This window comes from Amblyomma mixtum, chromosome 2, assembly GCF_055824585.1.
Source record: "Amblyomma mixtum isolate Tamu chromosome 2, ASM5582458v1, whole genome shotgun sequence".
In the NCBI taxonomy this organism is placed as follows: Eukaryota; Metazoa; Arthropoda; class Arachnida; order Ixodida; family Ixodidae; genus Amblyomma; species Amblyomma mixtum.
The window spans coordinates 68,103,106-68,123,570 of record NC_143013.1 but is presented as its reverse complement, the minus strand read 5'-3'; the positions used below and the strand labels follow the sequence as shown (position 1 = coordinate 68,123,570).

Below are 20,465 nucleotides of genomic sequence, written 5' to 3'. Positions count from 1 at the left end.
AAAGAGCGAGGATCGAGGCGGTCGAGGCATAACGCAGCGTGCGTTCGTCTTTCGGTTGCCAGAACAGGGCACTCACACAGGAGATGTGCAATTGTTTATTCGCAGCCACATCCATGACGACAAAAACACGAACAAAGCATACAAGGCAGGCGCAACGAGCAAGGGGCCCTATGAGAAACATGGAAAGCAGAAGGGAACACACCCACAAAAAACGAAAAACCAATTAGTGTCACGCTACAGCAAACGCTGAATGGACGTGGACAGAACAATGGTTTCTCCAGGTTCATACTCAAAGATATATGGCCTTCCGTTAGAGCTATCAGGCCGTACCAATATTACCGGCTAAGTTGCCGGTTTTATTAATGAACGTGTTATTGCAGAAACGGTAAATTCAAATGCCAAGATGAACCTGCTCACTCATTTACTTAAAGGAACTTGATATTGATACTATAACCAGAGCTATTGATTGCGCGCAAGATTGTTTTCAGAAATCATACAGACATTAAACAATCAATATCATCTTCTAGAATATTGAGAACGGGTTTACCCTCGCCCACGTGGCTCGACTAATTTGGGCCATTCGTCGGGAGATTCGAAAACCGCGCACTTGCAGGAGGGCGCGCAGAGCAACGTCAATCCAAACGCAAACCCTCGGTGACGCAGGTACAAGGAGACATTTTTTGAAGTGGCTTTTACTAAAGGCCGGCTACAAATCTATAATTGCAACCAGGTGGTTATTGGTAATGGTTACGAAGTCAAGTACTAGAATTTAGTTAATAAGTTTACTAGTTAGCATGATTCGCCTGTTTCGACGTGCGCCCAAATGGTATTACTGTGCCACAAAAACCTTCCCTTTACCTCAAAAACTCTATGTTTTAAAATGCTGGTCCTTCTAAAAGAAAACGCCAGGTACATTAGTGGACAATAAAATTTGCAAAATGAAAGTTTCAAAATGTTAAAATGTGCACGCGAGAAACACAGCGCTATGGTCAACTCAGCTGACACACCGCAAAGTGTTTTTGAGCAACGAAGACGCTTCATTCGGGTAAAATTTCGAAACGTATTGCCCCCAAAACCTATTCAATCTTAGTTCTTTTACTTTACTTTTCTCATAACTCGAAGCTATTAACATCTAGTTTCTTTCCCTCTTTCCTTCTTAGACAATTTGCGTTCGCTTTCCCTTTGATTGCTTTAAACGTACCGAAAAACAAAACAACAGAGCCATGTTCATTGTTTGAGTAATGCGTCGTTAACTATCCTTTCTCTATAAACAATCGTTGTGAATGGAATATGATGCTTAGAGAAGAAAATGCAATAGCGATAAAAGAAAAGTGGAGTCCTACCTACTAATCCGCAGCTGGTCTAGCAGGTCATTTAAGAGGACCGCTTATATGAACAAAGAAAGTGAGTATGAATTATTCACGTACGATAGTCTGTAATTCTCGTCTTAGTCATTATATTTCCCGGAGTAGCACTTGCTCACTTAAAACAAAGATCTGTGCCCCGTAGAGCAGCGCGTTGTCTCTGGTAATGAATATAAAAAAAAAGAGACCCATTCTTCAAGCATTATCTACTGCAAAGCTAATGCACTGCCCTGGTGTCGCATTCATCCTTTCTACACAACTTCTCTTTGTTTTTTGTTTTAATAAGGACATCAGTAGGCGGTGAAATAAAGAAGTGGTTCGTTCTGCTGCTGGCCTCGTTTTTTATAGTGTTTCGGTTTCGAGCATACCAGACAGCCGCAAATTGCGCCTCTTCCGACCTCTTTTTTTTTTTTCGCGGTCTGATATGTTCCCATTACAACTGGTTTCTGGAATAATTATACCTCTCTGTTGGTTCAGCAGTATTGTTAACTATGGCTTCAATGAACGGCGATAAAACTTCCCTGATGTTTTTCTCCAGTTCTTTCCTCGTTTTCTTTCTGCACTTAGTGCCTCTCATGAATCTCGATTCCGGACTTTCCCTTTCTTCTTGGCAGGAGCGAACTTTGATTTCTGGCGTTTTTCTGGGGACCAGTGCATTGCGCGTCTATCTTTGGCGGTGGAACTGTGGTGAGTTTATCGCTGTCCTTGAAATGTTGGTGGCAGTGCCGCTCTTCGCACTAGCAGCTCTTCTCATTGAAGTAAGCAGTGCAGAACGGCGTTTTACCAGGGAAAAGAAAAACTACATGCCAGACGCCAATATATGCTGTAAGTACAGACCAAATGTCCAACTTTGCTACCTTGTGCGAATTTCAGCTACAAAGCCAGTGGCGTTCGTCCTGTCTTCTCTACCCTCGTCCGTGCCCTTTTTCGCCGCTGGAATGTCTCACAACTATTAGCAACTATTGTTTCCGAGGTGCTATCCCGTGTACAATAGAGTTGCAACGTCTAAAGAGAGAAACGCACTCTTATTTAGAACAAAGATCTGCTCCCTGTGTTATCTTTTTGTCACTGCTTTTAAAACAACGAGAAAGGTGATAAGAGCTGCAGTCCGGGGGGGGGGGGGGGGGAAACAGCGCATAAAATTCGTATTGTTGTAACACGGATATGATACTATCCTCGCTTTTGTTGGATTTAATTCGCCATTTCGACTATTTCAATGACACCTATAATGCACTACTTTTGACTGTTTTTCAAAGCACTGAGCCTCAAGATCCCGCAGACGGATGGCATTATTCCCTACTAATGCGCCACTAGGGCCGTCCGTGATGTCTGCCCTCAGAAGTCGACAAAGTCATTTTTAAGTGACTTCTCTTGATGCGAGGAACATAAGATTGTTTGATAAATTCTGATATCCGATGTATAATTGGGAATCAGAGCGCCTAGTACAGTGCTGTGTAACCTGGCGGGCTCGCAACACCACCATCGAAGCTGCAGATGACTCATCCACTCGTACCGCACGGGGTGGCAGTCTCAAGGTGTGTCTGGAGTGGTTTTCTTAGTTTCGATTTTATGCGATAAGGCACATAGTGGGGCGGTGCTGGTGCAATAAACGAACGACATATTGCTTATCTGTTTGCTGTTCGGGGAACGTGTTCTGAGCAGAAGGAGGCCACTCGAGAGATAGGCCAGCTGGCGGGCTTCCAGATTGGCTCGATTCCGACATAGCCCCATAAGGCCCCCGGAAGGTGTTGCATACTCTTTCCAACCGTCGCTTCTAGGTGCAGCAGAAAAAAACTATGCGCGATCACCATTGGAACACTGCACGGGCTCGCGCCAGCCCGAAGGCCCAGGCCCGGCCCTCGGGCCGGGTCATGCCTGAAACTGCAGTGTGTCGACGGGCCTAGGCAGGGCCTGGCTTCAAGTGGCGGCCCTGGGCCGGGCTCGGGCCCGTATATATAGGGCATGCGCCCGGCTTTTCATTCATTATTTTGGGATGAACTAGAGTTGGGGGAATCCTGGGAGAGACACGAATGAAACAGGGTTACGGTATGAGCTGGGAAATAAGATTACTCGATGCTTATTTACTCAGTTTTAGTATCTGTTATCGTGACATTTTTCTCAGGTGACACAAATTCTAAACACAGTTTTTCAACCGCCTGCTGCTTGTAGCTTCTCGGAAATGAAAGAATCGGGGAGTTAGACTCTCGCCGTAGATTTTGTCGTTGGTGTGGATTGAGAGATAGTTTAAATAATTTAATTGTAAAACGAGATTAATTAGCCTCAATCAAACTTCATTGCCCAAATAACTTGGACGTGCGATCTCGGCCGTGTTGAACCCAGCAGGGCATGCGATAAAACAGAAGTCAAATCGCACTTTCCAGCAACTCAAAATCAGCAGCGAAAGACCGCTCTCTCTGGTTCGAGACTACTGCACTACTGCTGCACTACAGCGTTCTTAGTGGGAGCATTGTAAAGCTGGGCATACGGCGAATTTTCACGAGTGCATTCGCTTACTTAATTACGCAGAATCACGAACTTGGGCTGTGTTAGCTACCAGCGTGTACAGGCTGTCGGTTCTGCAAAAAAGCGCTTCGAAACTGCTGGATTTTGTGTTGCCCCTCGCAACTGGACCTTTTAAGCTTGATAGACACCGAAGTGGAAGGGCTTTCATTCGACTGCTCGACGGGCCGCTGTTTGTTCTCCGATTGTCACTGATTAGGTGCAGTCGCCTCTTCTCTACTCTGTAATCTATATCTCTACTCTATGAGAAACGCTTTTTGGAGAGATAATACTAGAGCGGGTAGACGACGACGACGACAATGAGCGATGGAACGAGTGGGAGGAGACGAAGACGACACCGAAGTTCTGACTGTGTTCTCTGCGCCGCTCGCAGCTGTTCCTTTCTATCTGTAAATATCTGTATATATATTCTTTCCCGCAAAAATATTGATTCAGGCCACTTCGACTTTTTCATCAGATGCCGCGACACAAAGAGACGTAACTTCTACATCATTGAAACGCGCCCAGTACCGCCATGAGCTCGGCCCTGATGGCGGTAATAGTAATCACAAACTCAATGTTATTACTAGAGCTGCGAAGGGCTTGCTATATTTAAATAACGCCTGCTCTAAAAAAGTGACTTAATAAATGTCTAGAGTTTTCTGCCAATAGTTTATCACGCATATATGCAATCCTTTTGATTTCCCTCTCTGAATTTTAGAACTACTCGAAGACGGGATTACTGTTCAGTAAGCCGAACAAGTGAATCCGCCTCATCTTTTCTTGTTTTTCTGTGTTTACCAAATAGATTTCTTCAAGCGTTACTGCGATTTGAACGCCTTTGCTGACCTCTCCTTTACTGGTGCAGTAGGAGTTTACTTGCATACATTCAAGAATTCTTGCGGTCCTGAGTGAACAGGCCGGGCTGGGCTCATTTAGCAGGTCTGGTCTGGAGCCGGTCTTGGGCCGTTTTTGGGCCACTCTCGGGCCTGACAGCGAGGCCCGTGCAGAGGTCTAATCACAATTGGTGATGCATGGATGCCATTCATCCCATGCTTCCTAATGCAGGACAACTCTGCCCCATGGCTATTTTGAAATAGGTTTCTCAAGAACAAAAGAGCCTAATAATTAATTAGTTAACACGTCCGCAGCTTTAGGTGCTTAGAGTATTCGTTTGATAAATATTCCGGTGACACAATTTTTTTTTCTTTTAAATATGCTCTCTAGTGGCTCGTCTTAACAATATCTTAGAAATCACATTGCATCAATATTTTGGAAGCACTTTTCGCTTTTTTGTGGCGCCTCAACCTTTAGCACAATTTTAGGGAGCTAGAGATGCAAAAGCGCTCGAAGTGTAGCGTTCTTCAGCAGATGCACGAGGAGTAGAGTAGGTGCCGGACCACCTGCTCGAATGCCTTCTGGCACTGGGCGTCAGATTAAGCAAATATAGTGTGGTCAGAGGATGGTTCAACGTATTTTGAGATATGTTACTTGTTTTTGATTACTCACGTGAATGCGTGCTGAATATTTAATATCCATAATGCGGCAAACAAAAATCGAAGCACATGCGCTGCGCAAGGAAGAAATCGGGGCTTGATATTGGCTTAGGATGCAGTTACACGCAGGCCTAGCACTTAAATGTATGAGAAACAACTACAGCCGTTGCATTTATATCGCGGAAACACCCGAGAGAAAAGGCCATAGCATTTTACGTGTTCTTTAAAGCTACACTCATTCATGCCACTATTATGTGCTATGAAAATGCAGCTTGAATTGCAGCAACATAAATTATTGATTTAACATATATGTGACCCGTTCAAACAATGTTTTTCCCTGTTGATAAGTCTGTTGATAAGTCATATGCGTCTGATAGCTCTGGTTAGTAAAGAAATAGAGCTGCATTGTATTTGCCCCAGAATAATGCCCGAGAGAGGTATTGGATCAATGCTATCAGGTTATCTATAGGCTCACAATGCTTTACTATAGACTTGAAATAATCAAGAAAGTAAATATTCCAAGGCTCTTAATAACGGCGTTCACAAGACAAGGAATATCTGTAGTAACGATCAAAAACCATGATGGAGTTAACCTGCCTTCATTAGTGGTTTTTTTTTCTGCATACCTTCTTGTGCAATTACATTACCGCACTGCACAAGCCCCCGAAACTTTGAAAATCAGAGCTGTGTGGCCCGCGCAGTTGGAGTGCTTCCTGGCAGCGGTCGAAACCCTTCACCTTTATCAGGGCACACTATTCGATTGCACCGTTATTGCCCGGCAGCACCAATAGGCCCCGCCAAAAACATTCTTTGGCGGGTCAGTGTATAGAGGAGAATTCCTGCAAGTGCGTTTTCAGAGTAGGCTTCGGCGGATAGCCAATGCCACCATCGAAAGCAGAAAAAATAAGTTTAAATCAGCTTACCTAAAGAAAGGCGCAGCGGGAAATACCTATGAAGAAATTATCCTCCAATCTTACAGGTGCTCATTTCTCATCAAAGAGTCTTTCCAATCCGCCTCAAATTTTTTTTATTTAAAAGCGACCTCATAAGTTGTCACCGTTTCGTTTGATACATCCCTTTTTGTACTCGCAGCTTATGAAGAAAAAGAGATTGCAAGAATTTCTGAATGCTACTTCAGCCACCTTCCATCAGACGTAAGTCACTGTCGTATAGAAAAGAGAAGTGAAACTGAATAGTTCACGACATCAGATGAACAAGCGACGAATAAGTAGGCTTGCTAGAAGAGAAAGGGAACCCCGACCTGGAGCTGGATTAGGGCAGAGAAGTTGACAAAATGAGCGGTAGCTAGCTAGTTAAGTTTAAATGAAATGAACATGGTGCAGCGAAAATGCGCTTCTGCTCCTACGTACCGTTTACAGAGAAAGGATAATATAATCACAAGTGGTAAAAGTCAAATGATATGACTGCCAAAAGCAACAGCAACAGCGCAATGAAAAAAGCGCGTGACCAGCAAATCAAAAACCAGGTTTCTTTATATAAAAGAGCCACTGAAGGCTCACTTACTCTCGTTTGAAGTCCGATTTTGTGCAACGTTATGCTTCCAAAATTGTCCTCTCTTGTCCAGACTTTTCCTTTGGCGCCCACTGCTGCCGCACCGTGTTCTTTTCTATTAAACTTCAGTTGCACGTTACGTCTCATACTGTATACTTGTATACTTCCCTGCCCTTAGTTCTGGCCGAATAAGCAGTTCCTTTTCTTTCCCAACATGTTGGACCATCTGTCCCGAATCTTCACCCTGTCGAATAAGTAGGCTGAAGGTGGAAAATCAAAACAAATGCTATAAAGCCGACATGACATTAGTAACATTGTTTGGTTACTTCTGAGTGCGAAACGCAATAATCCATGTGATTCATATTGAGATACTGAATGGATTGAAAAAAAAATAACGTTTATAGGCAGGGCTAATACTGACGTCTAATTTCAGGGCATCACAGAAGGAAACGCAGTTAAGTCGGCATGACATGCGTAACATTGTTTGGTTACTTCTGAGTGCGGAACGCAATAATTCATGTGATTCTTGTTGAGATACTGAATGGATTGAAAAAAGAACGTTTATAGGCAGGGCTAATACTAATGTCTAATTTCAGGGCATCACAAATATGTCGCTTCAGCTTCACTGTATACAGCTCCGTTGAAGCAAAACCAAATTGACTTTGCTGCTTTCTTTTTGAGTCTGCACCTCTGAGCACGTGAGAGGAAAACAGAGCAGCAGTGGCATGCTTTTTAAAAGTACTTCCTGTTGGGCTAGTTGGTTCATCATAAATTTTTTGAATGGCACAAAAGAACTAACACAGGAAGACACGGAGACAAAAAGCGCGCCTACTACCAACTGAGTTTATTGCGGAAAACACCACCTTTATACGCCAGCATATTATCGTCATCAGTGCATTATCATAGCCAGGACAAGCAAAGAAGAAAGAACAAAAATATAAGTACAGAAAAAGATCATATTTATGCATAAAAGCCAGTGAAATGCTACTCACAGAACAAGGCATGAAATAATTATGAACACAATAACGAGATGAAATGACTTGAACTACTCGTTAACATCTAAAAAATCCAGTTCCCGGCCGCTGAGTTCAACTGACGAAGTGCTTATGCACGTGGGCCCTTCTTTTTCTATGTAAAATGCCTCGATAACTTCCCTTTCTACTCGCTCCCTACCTTTCCCGATAAACTTGCCTCTTTCAGCACCGGTCCGCAATCTTTACAATCTCTGCAGTGATCAGGGAGGTTCCCCCTTTCATTGTTTTTTATCGTCCGTTTGTGTTCACTCGCTCTCTCATTAAAACAACGGCCTGTTTGCCCAATGTAGACACGCCGACACTTGAGTGGTATCTGATAGATGATTTCGGTCCTGCATTCCGTGTAACGCTGCATATGCTTGAAGCGCACTTTGGGGGAAGTTTGTTCATGGAGCAAATCTTTCCAAGCTTACAAGGTGCTGAAAACACCATATTCACTCCATACCAACCCCCTATCTTTTTGATGCCGTGCGCTATTTGGTGTATGTACGGAATTACCGCCACGGGCCTCTTATCGCACTGCTTGCTTTGTAGATCACCGCTCGAAGCGAGATTAGTCTTCTGCAGCAAAGTTTCGGAAACAGCGGTTATCACAAGGCGGGGATAGCGTTGTTCAATCTCTGAAGCTGCTTGTTAAAGCCAGCCTGCAAACAGTGATGACATGATTTTGAGAGAGCGGCGCGTAAGCACGTCATGGCAATACTTCGTTTCACCAGTTTAGAATGGGCACTGCTGAACGGCATGAGGCTTTTCCTGGAGCGGGGTTTATACAGACAACACATACGATAGACACCGGAGAAATCAAACTGAACGTCCAGAAACTGGATCTTACCCCCTTGCGGCACTTCCCAAGTGAAGATGAGGCCTTGGGAATCGTCTCTAAAAACGTTAAGAACATCAGCAACCGCTTCGTCAAAGTTAGAAGAGGCAGGCGTATCAAAAATAATAAAATAATCATCAACAAAGCGGAAAACTCCTGTAATAGGTGTCCGGTTTAACTGCGCACAAATGCGCTGGCCAACAAAAGCTAAAAATATGTCCGTTAAAATGGAGGAAATAGATGAGCTAATGCAAATTGCAGTTATTTGCAAATAAACCTTCCGGTTAAAATCAACAACAATGCATTGTAGATAAAATTCAAGCAAACAAATAAAATGGTCACTGGTGATTCCTATAGCGTTCTGGAACCTTACTTCATCAAAATCATTTATGCTCTAACTAATGGCTGTACAGAGCGGTGTACAGCCAGTGTACAGTACCGAGAGAGAGCTTTAGCTTACGGAGTGGACGCCGTTATCCGCTGTGTGAGTGAAAGTTCTTGTAGTAATCCGCTGTTGAAGCGCGTCGCAAAAACTATAAGAGAAGCTGATCTTTCTGTAATTAAAGGTAAAAAAGAATGACGCTTTGTTGTCATTCCCAACTGCCTTATGCGAACGAAATCTGAGCAAGGCATTAAAAAGAATTTTAAACCAATCAAATTTCGTCCTAACAAGCAGAAACAGGTTGCTTTAAAATTATTAGAGGATCTGAACTTACAATCTGTGCGTAAGCTGGTAAGCTCTGAAAAAAAAAGGGGGGGGGGGGGGGGGTTTGAACGCCCATACGCCTGAGTGTCCCTAGGAGGGTTATTATATCAGAAAGGGGGACATGGCAATCAAACCTGTCTAAATTTGTTCAACATTTTTTGAAGCACCTTTCAGTGGATGACCCTTTTCTTATTGAGAACTCTTATTCGGTTTTTTAATTGAAATGACGTCTGGATTGGACAAAGCATCATGTGTGTTCTCTATAGATGTAGAAAACTTGCATTACTCTGTTCCTCACGATGGCCTCTTTACAGCCATTCGTGATAACATAAATGATTTTGATGAAATAAGGTTCCAGAACGCTATTGGAATCACCAGTGACCATTTTATTTCTTTGCATGAATTTTATGTACAATCCACAGTTATTGATTTTAACCAGAATTTTTATTTGCAAAGAACTGGAATTTGCATTGGCTCATATATTGCCCCCATTTTAATGCACATCTTTTTAGCTTTTATTGAGCAGCGCATTTGTGCGCAGTTAAACCGGGCACCTATAAGACAGCTTTTCCGCTTTGTTGATGATTATTTTATTCTTTTCGATCCGCCTGCCTCTTTTAACGAAGCTGTTGCTGATGTTCTTAACGTTTTTAGAGACAATTCCCAAGGCCTCACCTTCATTTGGGAACTGCCGCAACGGGGCAAGATCCAGTTTCTGGATGCTCAGTTTGATTTCTCTGGTGTCGATCACGTGTGTTGGGTGTATAACCCCCGCTCCAAGAGAAGCCTCATGCCGTTCAGCAGTGCCCATTCTAAACTGGTGAAACGAAGTATTGCCATGACGTGCTTACACACCGCTCTCTCAAAATTATGTGATCACTGTGTGCAGGCTGGCTTTGACAAGCAGCTTCAGAGATTGAACAATGCAGGCTATCCCCGCCTCGTGATAACCGCTGTTTGCAAAACTTTGCTGCAGAAGACTAAACTCGATTCGAGCAGTGAGATACCAAACAAGCAGCGCGATAAGATTCCTGTGGCGGTAATTCCGTACATGCACAAAATAGCGCACATCATCAAAAAGATAGGGGGTCGGTATGGAGTGAATGTGGTGTTTTCAGTACCTTGTAAGCTTGGAAAGATTTGCTCCATGATGAACAAACGACCCCCAATGTGCGCTATCAAGCATGTGCAGCTTTAAACGGAATGCAGGACCGAGGTCAACTATGAGATACCGCTCAGGTGTGGGCGTGTCTACATTGGGCATAGAGGCCATTGTTTCAATGAGAGAACGACTGAACACAAACGGATGATAAAAACAATGAAAAGGGGAACCCCCTTGATCACTGCAGGGATTATAAAGATTGCGGGCCGGTGCTGGAAGAGGCAAAGTTTATCAGCAAAGGCAGGGAACGAGTAGAAAGGGGAGTTATCCAAGCATTTTACACAAAGGTGGGCTCACGTGCAAAAGCACTTCGTCGGTTAAGCTCAGCGGCCGTGAAATGAATTTTTTAGATGGTCATGTGTAATTCAAGTCACTCGATCTTGTTATCATGTTCATAATTTTTTCTTGCCTTGTTCTGTGAGTAGGATTTCAGTGGCTTTTATGCATAAATATGATCTTTGATTGATCTATGATGATATGATCTATGGTGACGCACTAATGACGATAATATGCTGGCGTATAAAGGTGGGGTTTTCCGCAATAAACTCAGTTGGTAGTAGGCGCTCTTTCTGTCTCCATGTCTTCCGGTGTTTGTTCGTTTGCGCCATTAAAAAATTTTATGCTTTTCAAGTCGTGTCTGCCTACGCTGAGCGCGCTTAAGTGCTGGCTTTCGCAGTTTCAAGTCCGCGTTTAGGTTTTTCTAGAAATATTGACCCTACACAAAAGTCCTCTTGCAAAAGTCATGAGTTCCTCAAGTTCAACGTGCTTTAAGTGCATTGCATTTCACGTCTAGATTGATTAAGCAGCAAACTCAGGAAATATTCAACTAGACGAGAACGAATGCTGCTACATGATTATGAGCTGATTCTCGTCTAGTAAGCATACGGCATGCATCAACTCTAATCTATATTTCTGCCATCACTTGATCGCGGCTGTGTTGATTCCAACGTCCCCTATTCACACAAAATGCTTCACGGCAAAGCGCATAATTTACACTGCTGAAAACTGCCATCAAACTGTTCCGCGGAGGAATATTGTGCTGCAGATTTTTATCCATGCTCGTGAAATTAGATATCAATAATGCGTAGAAACCGGGACATGGAGCGAAAACCGATATCGATTGTACACAAGCTGATGAAAAGATCCCATTCCAATCTACCAGCGACGACATTGGTTCAAAGTAATATGTACAGTCGCAATTCTACACATAGCGGGCTATTGCTTGTGATGGTTACCTTGCCATAGTAGGCGAAAAGCTGTACCAAAGCATCCTTTTTTGACGGTGTCATACTTCTAGTACTCCAGTGTAGAGGAGCCACCAGTGTTTCAGGTGCGAACGCAACATCCTAAACGATTCCTGCGTGTTTTTATCTGGGCTTTCTTACATTAATTAAAGGTGCACTAAAGAGGAATCTGAACTCGCCTTTTTTACCGCGGGAACTCGATCTACACGTTCCGAGCATTCTTAGGAACTCCGAATTATTGTCTTGTTCGGCCGATCTCCATAATTTAAATCAGATCAAACGTCCCGGCTATTGCATTTTTTTTCAACTCGTCGTTGAAGGTAGGAGGAATCATCTAACGCGTGGAGTGTCTTTCAGGCAATCTCGTGGCGGCCTCCCTTTTGGTTTTATTCTGTACAGGCTTCCATGAATAAATAGATCCAGTCAGAGACTACAAGCGTCAAATTAGGCCCATGGCAATAAAAATACGCGTGGACTCTTTGCTTTCGCCGATCGTTACGCATCACTACGCCGATGGCCGATCGGCAAGCCGCCGCGGAACTGGCTGAAAGGTTGGTTGACTCTTCCTACCGTCAGCGGAGAGTTCAAAAAAAGGCGGGAGCCAGGAAGTTTAATCCGAATTAAATTAAGAGAATCGACCGCACGGGACAGTAATTCGAAGTTTCTAAGAATGCTCGGTACGTGTAGATCGAGTTCTCGCGGTAAAAAGACGAGTTCAGATTCCTCTTTAGTACACCTTTAAAGAGCACGTGTTATAAGACTTCCTAAATTGCAGCATTAGACGGTGCCACTAGAGTTACTTAGAGCTTTAGTGTTTATTATTTCCACTCTTCCTCCTGGATCTTATTTACGAGGGGAAAGCCTTTAAAGCCTAGATATATTGTTTCTTCCATTCACTTGTCGAGTGGAAATCAATAAATTTTGCGTATAAACTGCAAGACTGACCACTCAAGCATCGACCAGCCAATGGCACATGCACCCTAATTTGAACCTGTGTGAAAACTGCCGCCGCGAGTTGATGATATGCTTCGGAAAATTGCATTTTACAGAAGATTAAAATAAAATTCTAGTATCGGGACTCTGCAAGACACTGAACATATGTTGCATCCCACGGTAGAAAAAAAATTAATTATAAAAGATACACACTTGATTCTCTTTGCAGAATCTCGCCTGGTTTATGGACGTTCGAAGTCAAGAGAAGGTCGTGCGGTTCGCCATACATGTCTATATTGCTGCTATTCAGCAGTAATACTTGGGTCTACACACTCTGTCGCACACGCATCCTTTGCTCGGTTTCAAGCTTCGCATTATGTCTTGTTAGGCTTTCGTAAACCTGAGCAGTGGCGTACCTCTTTCAAAATACTTATTTGTGCTGGTCTTCTTTTCTTGGAATTTCAATTGCTTTAATCATGTATAGCTGGTTTTCTTGTAATATTATCGGTCAATTTATTTGTGCTTGCCAGCACTACGTCCATGCTAGAAACCTCGTTTTTTCAGAGAGCTTGAGAATTATTTGGGCAAACTTTGGTTTTTCATTGCCCATTGAGACCTCAGTGAACCAGCTTTTATGGATTTCGCTACTATCGTAATACAAGCGACGAGCCAGGAATCAAAGCCATGCCTTTCTGTTGAGTTACAGAACGAAAGTTCCTATGCCATTGACGTTCATGGTTTTCTTGTTTCTTTGTGGTATTAGGCTTTATCCGTGTTTGCCTCATTGCTTTTATTATGGCTGCAATTGATTCATTGGTGTAATCTGAGTTATAACTGCTACTTGAAGTGTGTCCTTGCAATTCGTTTTGCATTGCATCGTGTTCTCTTTCTCGGTCAGTTCTATCTTGGATCTTCTCAACGCCATCCCATCCCTATTCCTTCGCTCATTAAAAGAACACACAGCCAGAAAATGCTCGAAAGGAGTATTGGTATTGATTTCTTTCAGAATTCTGTTTGGTCTCCATTAATTGCCGATGCAATGAATCCTGGAAAAGTGACTGTTTTCGTTTGTAAACACGTATGCAAGGTATACGCCTTGTTAGTCCATTAATGCTGGCGCCACTACATCGTGATTCATGGGTTACTGTTACAATGGGCCCTTTCAGCTTTGTGCCTTGGTTATTCCCGCTATTGACTTCTTAAGTTTGCTACAGCAGCTTGCCTTCCATAGATAATCGCAGGCAGTTGTATTTCAATACGCAACTATAAAGCTTTCTTTAAGTACCAGTCAGCAGGCTGGTCGTTCAGCGGCATCAAGCCGCACCAGGAGAGAGAATTTAATTTTTTTTCAAATTGTGCAGTTCTCTACTCAAGTTCGAGACTCTGTAACATCGCTCTTCAACGGCATGAGCATTGTCCAGACCATCTTGCTGTTCTGCGAAATCAACAACGACGATGGCTACTCCATGGTATGTGGCCATTCATTGACTAAAGGGGAAGTGCGCCGTGAACTGCCTCACCGACGCTGCTTAAAAACGTCGGCGCAGATCAAAACGAAAGAATGAAGTTCTTCCATACTCTGCGGAGAGTAAACTAACGCCCCCAAATAAAGGAAAAAACATGAAATTTCAGAACGTGAATAAATTCATGCTTTTGTTGAAATGAATAATAATAAAAAGCGAGCTCCCATTGATTTCTTCTATATACTCGCTACACAACACCAGAACGCGATGGAGAGCGCTAATCGCCGAAGCTGTTGAACAAATTATGTGCTAAGTTTTGCATATCAACTTTGCAGAACATAAAAAAATTTTAGTTCATCTGTTTAAAGGCAATCCTGTCGTCACCATAAAACTTGGTAAAGAAGGAAATCAAATATTTTTTAATTAAATACAAACTGTATTGTTTAAACTGTGCGCCTTAATTTCGATCACATTTCTTTTTATTTTGCAGATCAACGCATGGATCAAGGAGCTGCCAGTAAGTCTCGCGCCTTGAGTCGAGGAGTTAAAAGTGGCTGCTGAGATTGCGGCTCAGTAGGGACGTTTTACTGCGGTAGCCTAAAACTCATCTGTCAGCCGCGGTAGTCGAATTTCGACGGAGGCGAAATTCTAGAGGCCCATGTACTGTGCGTTGTCAGTGCATGTTAAAGAACCCGAGGTGGATGAAATTTCTGGAGCCTTTCACTACGGCATCTCTTATAACCTGAGTCGCTGTGTGTGTGTGCGTGGGCGCGCGTGCTCGCGAACGGAGTGGAGCAAATTGTGACATCTTACGGGCACACTCTGGGCCCTGCAAGGGTGAGGAGTGGGCACACACATATGAAGACCTTCCTCACATCGCCATCAGTTACAAGCCCGCACAGTATTGGAACAAAAAAGGGACGACGAAATCGAATCCAAAGGCGCAATAGGAAGGCGATCAACGTAAAAGAGAAATAAACTAAGAATAGTGCAAACGCAGATGATTTGTCGCGTCACATCGTATGATTACCTCTGCGTTTTTTAATGGTGGCATCTAGCGGCAAACCCGAGCCATTAAAATCTTGATGGTAACAGTCTTCCTTTAATTTTTGCTCTATTTATATGAAGATGCTATTAACATACCTAAAATCAAGACCCCTGATAAATAATTTGAGATTTAGTTGCACTTTTACATCCGTTTTGTTGACCCATAACCCCCTAGACCTAGTTAAGACGTAGGTTATATTGCGAACAATTAATCACATGATAACAAAAATAAGTAAGCTGTGCAGAATGGAGACACCAATCAAATGCGCTTTTGTAAACACATCAACACTGACTATTAGTAAGCGTAGCAATACGAATCACCTCATGCTGGTCGCAACATTACATGACGATCCTGAAGACTGTTTTTTTTTTCACGCTGAAGTGCAAATAATAGTATTGTGTGGCAAGTATATCTGCATTCTGTGCCTTGTACGGAAGGAAAAATTATTTCATGCAGCTTTTCAAAAATTTGCTTCAGTTACTGATCTGCTGTGTTCGTAAATGCCTTTTTCGGCTGAGCTCCCTCGAGATAACGATGCATTTGAACAAGCCCGAAGCTGTTCGTTACATGACAGAGAAAGCAGATACCCTTCGGTTCCCGTGTAAGCTAACTAAACTGAAGGAAAAAGAAAGTTGTGACTCTCGTATGAGCATTAAATTAAATTTCGGTATTCAGGATATCCCAATTTAAAATCGTACTCGCTCATGCACAGGATGAAATGCTATCTGAAATGCAGATAACTCTATATGCGGAGCTACGCGGACGTGCTCTTTTATATGTAGCAGTCGCTCCTTAGTTACTTACTTGACCTTTCGTCTACAAGTGATGCCGAAGTCAGGATCGATATGTTCCTACAGTATTGAGGAATCGGTATCATGTTGCTCCGTTTAAAGGAGTTTGCCCTAATTTTTCAGAAAAATATCATTGACAAAGTGACTGTGCATGATTATACCTACCTATTCATCGCTTTGATTGACATTCAGTAGGGCATTCTTGTGGGCTAGTTGGTTCATGTCGAGGAATGTTTCGATTGCGCGAATAGAGCGAGAAAAAGATACAAACAAATGAATGCAACACCACGATCGCAGGCCGCCAAATGTTTATTCATGGAAGCAAAAGCACAGGTTATGTAAGGAAGGAACCCAAACACGCTGCCACCTTTGTAACTCACTCATTAACAAAAAATCAGCAGCGCACATCCTTTTAAAAAAAGAAAAATATGGAAAGGCAAAAATATTCACAAGAAAGCCACGTAACATTGCTCAAGTCCGAACGAATCGCCAGGGGAAAGCAGATAAAACAACACTAAATGCTTCATTAAAAGAACATAAATTAAGCTGTGAAGATGGAAAGATGTAAATCAACAAAAAACAGATTAAAGGCAGAAGATTGTATAAAAAGCGCTATGGCAACGTAGATGTCAGAATAAAAAAAATCAACAATAGTAAAGCCAAAGGTGAGAGGACAAGATGGGTACTCCGCCGTCTTAAGTAGTTATATTACGCAGTTATGATCACACTATGATGAAGCGTAGATGATACTATGATGAAACTTGAATGACACGAACAACTGAATGATAAAAAGTAAGCTGCGCGTATCGTTAAAAAGCGCCTTTTCTACAGAAGTCTGCGATGCGTCGGAAAGCAAGCGTATGAAATGGGCAGAGCCAGTACTTGGGCCGTGGCGACTTGCACAAGTGACGTCTTGCACAACCTTCAAACGTTCTTTGCTTGCTTCTAAATAAGTGAGAAGAATTTGATGGTTGAGTTAAGTTATCCGTACGAGCACCTGTTGGGAGAAACAAAAGTATAACAAGAAAGAATATTGCGAGCACTCATGACTTATAACTTCAAAAGCGATACCGCAAATGTTAAATGTTAGCAGAGACTTAAAATTTCTACTCACAATGGTTGCAGAAGCAATAAACTGGCAACACATGGCGCTGTCACAGACCCCCCTCTTGCGCAAACCGTCTTGTCGCCTAAACAGAAATCGCTAAATAGATTTGTTACATTACAAAAAAATGCAGTTCGAGCCATTTCAAACTCTCCATATAATGCCCACACTTCCGACCTATTCTTTAAATACAAGACTACTAAACTTTCTACGCTTTATGAGCGCCAGTTGCTGGCACCATTGAACTCTGAAATCCATAAAAATATAACAACATCACGAGCCGTTGCAAACTTGCAGATTAACATGTCATCTCGCTCCACCCGCCACCATGAATATTGCCACGTTCCGCGACCACGTACTAACTACGGTGTCCAGATGCTTCGATGCAGTCTGCCTAGTACACTAAACAAATATAAGCTAACGGAAGGGCAGCTGCAGGTTCTAACCAAGAAAAATTTATTCGACCTTATTAATTAACCCGTACTCTAAGATTTGATTGTATTTATTAACTAATGCACTGATTCACTGTTTTTGCACTTATCTTGCTCGCATATGTTTTCCATTGTTCCTTGTTATTCTTCCCATCATATGTATTTTATGTACTCCCGAACTGTCGTGCTTGCTGCCATGTTGTTCGGGGAGACGGGGCCAGTCAAGCTGCCCTTGACGCAGCTTTTATCCCGTCGCCCTCGCCACACCTCGTACATGCCCTGTACTTGTTGTGGGAAATAAACTGAAACTGAACTGAACTACATGTATGTGTGGCCGCTATGGCGCCTACATAGTGGTCCAATACTGTACAGTGAAAGAGCTTCTCCTTTGCGGTAGCTTGACCGCAGTTACATAGCAAGGCAACAAGGGTCCTACAGTGCCTCGCGACTGCTTCATTTTGATGCGATACTTACGCATACGTCTCGAGGTTTGCCGCCTTACGTTACCCTTTTCAATAGTTCTGATGCTCAGGCGATAGTCATCGCTGCGGAAATCTTCCACGGGATTATGTTGGCCATGTACTAGTAAAGTAAAGAAAATTGTTTTGTTTCAATAATACATTACTGCAGGAATCACCAGGTTCTTATGCTTTGCTCGAAGTATATACTTACAAAGTCGCACAAAGAGTGCAATAAATTACATTTTAAGCGTCCAAACGAAATAACTGCGCCAATCCGATGAGATCGCATCGCACTGAACTCCCGCTTATTATTTTTTCATCCTATTTACAGCCGGAGAATCAGCAAGATGCTTACGACAGTGCGTGGCACTGTTTTACGAACCTCAAGGAGATCTTCATCAGCTGAAAATAAGCGGTTCGAAATAAAACCGTCTGTGTTATTTCTTTTAGCACCTTGTCAGATTCTTGAAAGAGGTGTTCCGGGTGTACTCATCCCAATTGTTTCTTTTTTTCTCATACCAGTTGGGTAATGTCGCTCTGGTTTACGAACTGTTTCCTATATTAGGAGGATACATAAGTTAGCGAAGTTGGAACTCACTTCATATATTTTTCATGTTTTTGTTATAGGGCAAATAATTGCAGATAATTTTACAGTTCTAGGAGTAAGATCCACATCACCGGCCAGTGTTCTCAGGCCTGGTCCGGTTGTTTCAATAGTGATCAGCGGCACTAGAAATAACTTGGGAAGCACAAGAGTGCGCTTGAAGGTCGGCTACTACTCATGACGCAGAGTGATGCCGCACGCGCCATATACTTACGCCTATATGAAGCATATGAAAATAATTCCGTTGATCACACTGCAACTCTTGTGGCTTGCGATATTGTCAAAATGCCCATTTTGTTATCCTTATTTGCAGTGTACTCCATCTCGGAGGATTCCGTTAAAAGAATTGATCAAAACCGTCCCCACTTCGTGTTTCTCATGAGTTTGAACTCGCCCTGCTGTCATCTGCAGCTAGACTCCCTGGTTAGCATAGCTGGTAGAGCTGCTGGTCTTGAAGGGCGGCGGTCCCATGTTGGAGCCTGAGACGGGGACGAATTTCGCTCCAAGAATGAAACTTGTGAGAAAGCTAGATAGCTTTCATAGCTAGCCCTACCACTGTGCTTGGGTGAATACTAAGAGGTATTTACTTGAACCTAGAAATAGCTATGTATCCCCTTAGATGGTTGTGATTCGTTTTTGAGATTGCTGGTTAAATATGACGATCGCCAATCTAAGCGCATGGCGCCATTGATCTTTTACCTTTTCAGCTGCATTTGCAGGAAATGTGTTCTTGCTGACTTTAGTTTCTGTAGTGCGACACTGTTCCTTCTTTTTTCACATGCGTCGAACCTAACGCTTCATATTATTGGGGCAAAGCCCTGCAATAAAATGACATGTACTTGGTCCCAGTTTTCGCTACTAGCGAAGCTTTGATTTTCGAGTTCAAAGTGAACGCTTTGATAAAGTGAAGCTTTTGATATTCGAGTTAGGCTTACTACAGGAATGGGTATTTGTCGTGTGCTTTTATGGACGTGCTAATTGAGAAATAAATATTCTAACAGGGTTCAACTTGCTGCCATTTGCCATTGTTTTCATCCCTGTTATTGAAGGACTGTTAGAGCGCTTTCAGTACAGAAAGAGCGCTAGAAATGGAACGCCAGGAAAAGGACGACAGACCACTGGGAGGCTTGAACTGATTTTTATTCAAAACTAAACGAATATATAATCGTGAAAGAAGGCGGAACATATAAGATTGCAAAGCTTTGAACTTCCAAATCCTCTCTTACATGTAAAGTCTCTTTCATGAGCTCAAGGAAGTGGCTTACTGCAGGTATTAAATTTCAATCAATTTCAATTTATTTTCGAATTTCTTTTACAGGAAATACAAACACTTTTTGGACCCACAGCCAGCGGCTCGTTCGGGTCCAAGTACACGAAATACGTAAAAGCAAATTCAAAAACGGCGGACATATACAGAAAAGCGTAAGCGTAGTACAAGATTAAAAGCAAAGCAGTCTAAATAACACTGGTAGATAACATTTGGCGCGGCAAAAAAGAAAGAAAATAGCTTTGAAAACATGACAAGCAAAAAGAACTTTCGGACATCAAGTGTTAGTAAAAGCTATCGTGTTACATACAAGGTACATAATAACAGAAAAATGTGACGAAAAAAGAATTTCAGGTTAAATCAATTATTTCAATTAAGTGTTTTTTAAACATACCAGCAAAATTGTGTGAGTTTTTAAGAGAAATGGGTATCGCGTTCTAAATTTTTACCCCAGCAGACTGCACTAAACGCTCACCATATACATTGCGGATGGGAGGGAGGTTGAAATTGCCGAAAGAGAGGTTT

General features: G+C 42.6%; 1 protein-coding gene across 1 annotated transcript; it reads left to right on the top strand.

Moving 5' to 3' along the window:
- Positions 1 to 2,042: 2,042 nt before the first annotated feature.
- On the top strand, positions 2,043 to 18,475 carry LOC149359646 (uncharacterized). The gene is made up of 5 exons (XM_089571791.1): positions 2,043 to 2,189; positions 6,452 to 6,513; positions 14,132 to 14,239; positions 14,724 to 14,750; positions 18,401 to 18,475. The coding sequence occupies exons 1-5, from the start codon at positions 2,075 to 2,077 to the stop codon at positions 18,473 to 18,475; spliced, it is 387 nt and encodes a 128-aa protein (XP_089427917.1). The 5' UTR covers positions 2,043 to 2,074.
- Positions 18,476 to 20,465: the final 1,990 nt, after the last annotated feature.